Source organism: Halichoeres trimaculatus, unplaced genomic scaffold (genome assembly GCF_033239565.1).
Source record: "Halichoeres trimaculatus isolate MK-OKI-2021-1 unplaced genomic scaffold, fHalTri1.1 fHalTri1_scaffold_20, whole genome shotgun sequence".
Lineage (NCBI taxonomy): Eukaryota > Metazoa > Chordata > Actinopteri > Labriformes > Labridae > Halichoeres > Halichoeres trimaculatus.
In genome coordinates, this window is record NW_027437198.1 from 7,533,580 (window position 1) to 7,541,910 (window position 8,331).

Below are 8,331 nucleotides of genomic sequence, written 5' to 3' on the forward strand. Positions count from 1 at the left end.
CCTGACCTAAAACGAGCTGTTTGGATTTTAGGGATTTGCTGACGTCAGCGATTCCCTTTTTTGTCCAATCAGTAGCAAGTCTGACCTGATTGGTCCACCAGAGCAGATACCCCCGAAGCCCCTCCCTGAGATAAATCTCTCCTGCAGCGGGGAGGGGAATGCCGAAGTTGGAGAGCCATCACTGCTCTGTTTTTGGCTGTAAACAGCCACATAGTTCCACGCTCAAGCTTCCCATCTCGGAAGAAGTCAAGACTAAGTGGCTAGAGTTCATTTATCAAGGAAAAGTACCAGCTACACTTTGGACAGTACAACAGAGGGCTAGTGAATAGACTGGTCCTAAATCCAGGCGCATTACCAACCATCCGCCAACAAACCTGGGACCCTGGAAATGTGAGTATTTTAAATGCTGTGTGCTGTGGAGCAGATGGAAGAGCTTTTCCTCAGTGTCCCCCCTGTCTCTGTGTTAGCTTCAGGATGCTAACTTTAGCTGCGGTTAGCCTGTTGTTTTAGCCTGTAATGTCACGGTAAACGAGCTTTGCTGTTTTCTAAAAATTGTGCACTCGGAGCTCGTGGCACTGCTCTCAGTGACGTGGAAGAGCGGGGCGGTATCAGCGGTGGCTCATTTACATATGAAGGCCACGCCCACTAAATCAGAGCGTTCTGAACAGAGGGGCTATGAGAGCCTGGAAACAATGCTGCTGTGCTTGATTTATTGGCTTTTTGGACCAAAACATGTTACTACCATTTCATGAAGACATCAATGATCCATATTAAACTGTAGAAAAGGAGCAGAATATGGGACCTTTAAAAGGTTATGAAGAATTCTTGTAAAAAAAAAAAAAATCTGTTTGGTTTTCATAGTCATTAAAAACTCCAGTCCAAATTAATCAACTTTATTTCAGCATGAGCAGGAAAAAAACTCTTACAACCAACACAGCATAGTCCTGAACTTCCTCTCACTCAATGAAGGCAAACTACACGGTCACTAATAAAGCTTTGCACAGTTGGATAAACAAAGTTTAAGGTGGCAGAAAACAGCCATGCTCACAATTAGCTCCTTTGCCATCATCTCACACTCAGAAGCGGAATACTCTGAAAGGAAACATGCTGTATGAACTGTTTATCAAAAAATATCAAGTTTCTCCTGTTACTTGTGTTGATCAGGACCAAATGCCATGCCAGCATGCATGTCTCCACAACTACAGCAACAGATCCAAGAGGAAAATGTTTGATTAATGATCTCTGTAAAGTATCACTGCACCATTATGAATCCTCCCTGGGAAGCCATGATAGTGATCACACAAACCAGACACTCACTTATGTGCTCTCCTGTGATCTACGGGAGGCAGAAGACATTTTTTTAAAGATGAAACGTCTCATTACCTCCAGAAATGAAGCCTTTGTTTTTCATCATATAACAAGGAAGAATAGCCTGCAATCACACTGTGTAATCTTGAGAAAGAAAATTGTTTACTTGTGATCCAGAGTGAAAAAAAAAGTAATTGCACGCATGGCTCTTCTCGGCTTCCATTAACAAAAGGGATTAGGAGCAAAGTTAAGGAAAATTAAAAACCATTAACAAGTCAATGTGGGTTAGTCGAGCGTTCACTCACTTAAAATTAAGGTTTAATTAATAATTAAAGTGACCTGAAATCATGAGATTCAAGTTAGGGGTCCCTTCATATGACCAAAAACACTTGAATGTTAACACCTGAAACATGTAACAACACACAAGAGGGTGAACAGCAGGAAGTTATTAGGACAGCTCCTGTATCAGTCTTCTTTATTCAATACACTGTATTGCCATCTGACTGCAACATGACCCTGAGACTCTCGACTAAAAAACGCATCTTCAGCTGTCACATCTGTGCTAAAACAGCCGCACTGCAGCTGGAAATCCAACAGAACATGAGCTAATAAGGGAAACCGTACACCTATGTTTGTGTGAACGCGTCGTGGAAAAGCAAAAAGCGCTGGACGTCTTGTTGCTCCCTGTAGGCTCCCTCTAGTACTCGGTGTCTCACTGAGCTCAAGCAAAGGGGAATAAAACAACTGCTGGGAATGATACAGCAAAGTTAGTTATTTTTCATAACCGTGTTAGGATAAATATTAAACTTCAATCAGTGCAATTACACTGCATACAGTACACACAGCACAAAACATTCCTCAGACTGAGTTGTGCACTATCAGGAAGCTTTTCTCCAACTTAGAGCATGAAAAGTGATAAATAACAGATGTGTCAGACTACCTCACCTGAAGCAGAATACTGAGACTCATCATTTGGACAGATGGATCTTACAAAACAGGTTTTCTTTTTTTTCTTATCTCTTTCTCCTGACACATGCTCCTGCATTGATCATGGGGATAGTGGAGCTGTGCATCTGAACTGAAAACAGGCAGTTTTTGAAGGAGTACAAAATGCTGTATTGCATAGCTCTGATAAACTAAACATGCATCTTTAGAGGCGTATATTTTAACATCTATCTAAAGGCTGTTCAATAAATCATACACTTACTGAAGTGTAGGTGAGCTGTAGTTTAGAAGGAAAAAAGCATCGACTCCTTTCACCTGATTCACAGTACACATGATACAATAATAATTCACATCCTGTTTTATGTTACAGTTAAATAGAGATACTTCCTAAATTTCACTTTGAATAAAACATCTTCTTGTTGCTGCTAAAATTAAGATGTTTTGTGTCAAAACACCAAGGCCTCATTAGAAATTTACACAGCAAAAACCCACTGTGCTACTGTACTCATGCATAACATGCGCATAGTATTTTGAAGAGTTTGAACACAGAAGGTCTCGGCTCTAAATGAACCCATTTTAATACTAGATGAGCTGTATAGTAGATACGTAGAGGACATCTAAAAGTCACCAAGCTGTGTCAGACTGGCAGTTTATGTTTTTTCACAACTAAGAAACTATTCACACAGTGAAGCAAACAGCTGCCGAGGATGAAAAATGGAGGGATTCAGCAAAGGAGGTAGAAAATGGATCGGTGGCTGCATGGATGGATGAATAGATGGATGGATACGTTGATATCCTCATGGTCCTATGGAAAATATATTGTTGTACTTCTATTGTGTATCTTTGTCCTTAAAGCTACCCTTATTATTAAACACATCAATAACAAACTTGGACCCGTTCAGAATGTTTGTATGAAATCATGAGACTGTGCACAGTACGAGGGACGTTTTAGCCTCTTCGCTGTCCTTTCCTCTCCTTCTCTCCTTCTCTTTCTTACAGCAGCAGACTGACACGGTGAAGGCTGGATCACATCAGATACCACGCAGCCAATCCGGCCAGAGCAGCGAACCACGTAGCAAACAGGACCTGTCCTGTTGGGTGTCGGAGAACAGCCATGGCGAGCTGGCAGGCGTATGCGGATCCTCCTGATGCAGCTGTGACACAGAGCCAACACAAAAATACAAATGTTTAAAATCACAAGATGTAAAAAACTCATGCATCAGTTTGTGACTGTGAATTAAAGCATACCCATTTTAGCAGCATAGTAGGGACACTTGCTGATGTCTCCCCCCATTTCTCCATGGACGGGCATTCCAGCATCCAAAACTTCCTCCTTGATGGTTTTACCCATCTCTTCTAGCTCATCAAACACCTAGAAACACAAAGCATGTCAGGGAAACAGGCTTTCTGTAAACTGTTCATGTATTGTGCAACTAGATAGTGTCATGTCCAGTCCAGGAAAGCTGATTTTTCTAACATTACAGTTTCATCATAATCACAGGGTTGTGGTCATGTTGATATGAAAATATTTCTGATAAATGATGAAATCACCTAAATGTTAAAGGGATGTTGCTAGGCGCCGCCCTGTTGTGCTGTGCAGCAACTCTCTCTTCTTTGTCCATTTAGTGTAATTTCTTTGTCTCTTTGTTGTAATCTTTGTATTTGGAGTGGATCAATACTTTGTGTGGCTCATTTGTTGGTCATGGACACCAAACTTTTTGTGGCTTCAGTAATATTTTTACTACTTTTTCTCCTGTGTTTGTCTGGAGATCCTACATGTAAAAATTGCTGTATTGTTTACATGTGAACTCAGCTGTTAGCAGCCTGTAGCATGTTAATGCTAACTGGTGCAAGGCCTGATGTCTTCCCACAAGGTGAGGAGAAGGAGGTGAGGACGATGTGATGGTTCTCAGGTGTGAGCTAAGAAGTGATGACATGGACCTGTCCTTCCATCCATCATTATTGGGGACGTAAGATCTATCTTCATCAAGATAGACGAGCTAGCCATGCTAACCCAGCAACAGAGGGAAAACCAGAGGGAGAAGCTCAGTCCTGGACCCTGTGGAGGTGGAGGCTGGCTGAACTGGAGAATGATGGACAAGCTGTCATCATCTATTTTCTTATGGATTTTTTTTCACTTTCTATACACTTTCTCACTTTTGTTTTCTTGATTGCTGCTGTGACTTCAATTTCATTGTACTTGTTAAAAATGACAATAAAGATTTATTCAATTCTATTCTATTCTATGGTGATCTACAACAGAATGAATTGCAAAAGACAAATCCACATTGATCATCACGATACTCAATCTTTTATCAAGGCATATCCTAGAGACAAACCGCTTTCCCCAATTGTCTCAACCCTTGGTATAACAGACCATGCTTTGAGAGCGTAAGGGTTATTTTTCAACGAAAATATGAAAAAGCCGTTACAATTGTAATTTTCAACCTGTCTTACCAAAAAGCTCGCTTCTACTGCAACCACTTTACCATGACAGCCAGGGAACAGATCGCCCACGAGTGTTATTCCTGTCATTCCCTTCGTGTTTTCTGTCTGTGTCTCTGGCCTCTTACCTCCATGTTAAAGTGAAAAGCCTTGACAGCCTCATCCACCAGCTTCCTCTTTGTCTCCTTGTCCAGTTCGAGCTCGTTCATCCGGCTGCGGTACAGCTGCTTGAATGCTTTGGCACTATGAATGGCATCAAACTGATAGAACTCCAGACCCTCGCCTGTGGGCGGTAGCTTCAAGGCTCTCTGGGCTACTTTTTTCAGCACCTGGCCTCCAGAAAGGTCTCCCATGTAGCGGGTGTAAGCATGGGCTACCAGCAGCACTGGGTCTTCTTGACCCACTTGATGGATACGATCCACATACTGTTGAGTGGCGGGGGAGCATTTAACCTGGCTCCGCCAGTCAGCACCGTAAAAATACTCGAGGTCACGAGCCAGAGCCTCATGGCGGTGCAGCTCTGTGGGAAAATATAGAGGAGCGAAGTGGACGTGGTCTTTGTTCCTTTCAATCTCCTCTTCCATGGCTTCATAAGTATAATAGAGTGCAACAGCACCAAGCTGAGGAAGCAAGAAGAAAAGTTGAAGATAACAGGCTTTGATACTTTTTCCAGCTACATGTATTAATAACATATGCACTCTCTTCAACCTTTTAACTCTACTCTTTATTCAGACTGACCTTGAAGAGCTCTTTACGGATACGGCCCCTGAGGAAATCTTTTACGAACTGAGTGTTCTCGGCTTTTTCATGAACCTCTTTCGTCCCTGCTGCCAGCATCTCAGACAGATCCTCAGGACTGGAAAAAAAATGTGTTAACAAGAAACAAAACAACAAAAACGTCATCAAGAGGCCAATGTGAGAAGAATTACCTGAGTTTTTCTTCTTTTTCATAGACGGGCCCAGCTCCATTGGACACAGTAGATTTCGTCTCCATCTTGTCTGCTGACATTTTTGTTCCTGTTGGTCAGTAAGGTCAGCTTTGAATCAGTGAGAGACATCACAGCAGCTTTTCTACTTCAGTTGTGGGCTATGAGTCAGACCTCAGAGTCACTGAATCTCGTGCATGTTACTTAATCCATAAAGATTAATTTCTATGGCTTATTCTAATAACAGCTGCCTAAAGGTGTCACTTGAGCTGACAGCTACTCCTCTTTTTTTCAATGGCAAAGGAACAAGAGAACCATGAGAGGCTTCGTTGTCCTACGTGTTTACAGTACATGAACACCAGAATGATCACACATAGGAGAAAACCTCTGTACTGTAGTTTATACTCTTTTGTATTGATCCAAAATAAACCAGTCCTCTATATTTCCTTTAAAGGATGACATGGCAGTGTTAGGATCAAAGAGGTAGTTTCTGTCAGCCAAACCCAAGGGATAGAAGAGGTCATAAAAAGGGGAAGCTGATGATATCACATTTCTGTTCGGTTTGCTTGTTGTCCCCAAGATGATAGCAAATCAAAGATGTCTCCTTTGAGGTCATTTCAGATTATTTCTATCTGTTTTTTGTTTGTGTGGAGAAAGTCAGGCATTGCGAGAGTGAAAGCTGATACAACCAGACAAGAGTCAGCAGTCAGCAGTACTCGGACACAGCCAAACAAAAGCAGCCCAAACAACAAATCACAGGCCTTCTGGCGTTTACCAGGGGTCTGAGTATGTGTTAGATTGATAGCTGCTGCTGTTTGAGGGGATAAAATCACTTCAGAGTCACACAGTAATCATTAATTGACCTTTCATCGGGATACGAATAAACGAACTGCTTACTACATCTGAGAATGCAACCCACTGACTGTATAGCACCGTTAACTCGCTCGTATCAACACTTTGACAACAACAGCTAACTTTGCTGGATATCGCTAACTAGCCGAGTTGGCTAACAGCTAGCTAGCATTTCAATAAGATAACAAACCGAGCAGTTGGCGATCAGCGGCACTTTGCGTTTCAGGGGCAACTCGTTTCTTCTCCTAGCTGATTCACATTTACAGTTTACAAAGTGTTTGTATCGTAAAAGCAGGACAAACCTTCAGTCCGCTGTTGTGCTTGTTAACTACACTCTATCATAGGTCTGTGTCAGAGCTGCACGTACAACTCCGCCCCCACTCGGTTGCTCATGTGCTGCATTCATGACACCTCGGATCTTTCAATTCCAGAGTTGCTACACCGGCTTCTTTGGAAGCAATTTGAACTCTGATGAAACGTGTTGTCTTCTGTGTCTCAGGACGTACCTTATCCAACTCAGGTAAGGAACAGGGACTACCTAACAGAGGTTTTTAATTTGAGAGACTGAAATAATTTGTTACATTACGTATTAGTATTTAATGTGAAATGTAAACTATGTTAGCCAAAAATGATTGTGTTAAAATGTGCGACGAATACAGTTTGTAAGAAGCTTTGAAAGCTTATACAGATAAATTTTAGTAAATAGGTTATGTTGATGGATTTAAATGGAATTCATCAGTAAAAATGCACGAGTGTAATAAAAAACGTAAGTTATATCAAATAAAGCCAATATTTACTTCAGCCCGTTTGCAAGTTACACAGTCTATGGTATGATGCCAACATTTGCTCTGACTTTTCGAGTTCCTATCAATTTCTTTGTAGCCTTACCCAGTTTTACCGGTTAGGGTCTATTTTTTCCGATTATTTTGACACCAACTGAATACACACGCTGTCAGGTGCTTCTCTATGGAAAGTGCTGAGATGACAGTGGTGATATGGTCAAAGGGACACATAAAAGAACAACATCTGCTAAACTACTAGGGCTACTTCTTCTTCTGCTTCTGCCTATAACACTATTTATACTATTACTTGTGTTTTCTCAGAAACTCATATCTTTTAAACCAGAACAGGAGTAAAACAGGCTGAAGACACAGGCATTGGTTAATACTAAGGAGCATAAACAAAAAAAGTTAATTATAAAAGAAAGAAAAAACAAGCAGATATAGGTTAGCATCATCAGTCTCACTAAGAGTTCCCCAACATCATGAAGGTATCACACATAGACTTAAACATGAATGCAATGGATGTTAAACATGTTATTTAACTCACTTTGTGCTCATGGAGTTATGACAGACAACCAGAATAACCATACCCGCCCAATAAATGGTATAATGTTTGTTCAACAATTTGATTACACACACACAAATAGCCATGGGGTGCCATGCGAAAATTTGTGTCACTGTTTAAAAGAGGGCCTTTTGTGAAGATTTAGTTTATTTTCTCACATTCAGCTTGTTTTTCTTTCATTTAAGACCAAATTCATGCAAAACAGAATTTTCTATATACTTGTTAAAAATGTAGACACATAAAAAATAAATTGAAATCGAAATGTCAAATCTAAATTCAAATGCTACATCTAATTGTTAAATCTAAATGTTAAATATAAATCTAACTTAATTTAAAATCTAAGTTTAGAATCTGAATTTAAATGTTAAATCTGAATCTAATTGTTAAATCTAAATACTAAATCTAAATGTTAAATATAAACCTAACTTAATGTAAAATCTAAGTTTAGAATCTGAATTTAAATGTTAAATCTGAATCTAAATGTTAAATCTGAATCTAAATGTTGGAT

General features: G+C 40.4%; 1 protein-coding gene across 2 annotated transcripts; it reads right to left on the reverse strand.

Moving 5' to 3' along the window:
- Positions 1 to 877: 877 nt before the first annotated feature.
- On the reverse strand, positions 878 to 6,878 carry hmox2b (heme oxygenase 2b). Of its 2 annotated transcripts, none has more exons than XM_074697158.1 (6): positions 6,779 to 6,878; positions 5,628 to 5,715; positions 5,437 to 5,554; positions 4,827 to 5,318; positions 3,502 to 3,625; positions 878 to 3,407 (listed from the first exon to the last, which is right to left on the reverse strand). In XM_074697158.1, exons 2-6 carry the CDS (start codon positions 5,705 to 5,707, stop codon positions 3,280 to 3,282), a joined length of 942 nt encoding a protein of 313 aa, XP_074553259.1. In that variant the 5' UTR covers positions 5,708 to 5,715; positions 6,779 to 6,878; the 3' UTR covers positions 878 to 3,279. The 2 variants fall into 2 exon arrangements, with proteins under 2 accessions (XP_074553259.1, XP_074553260.1); XM_074697159.1 differs by having other exon boundaries at positions 6,667 to 6,821.
- Between the last annotated feature and the right edge of the window lie 1,453 nt (positions 6,879 to 8,331).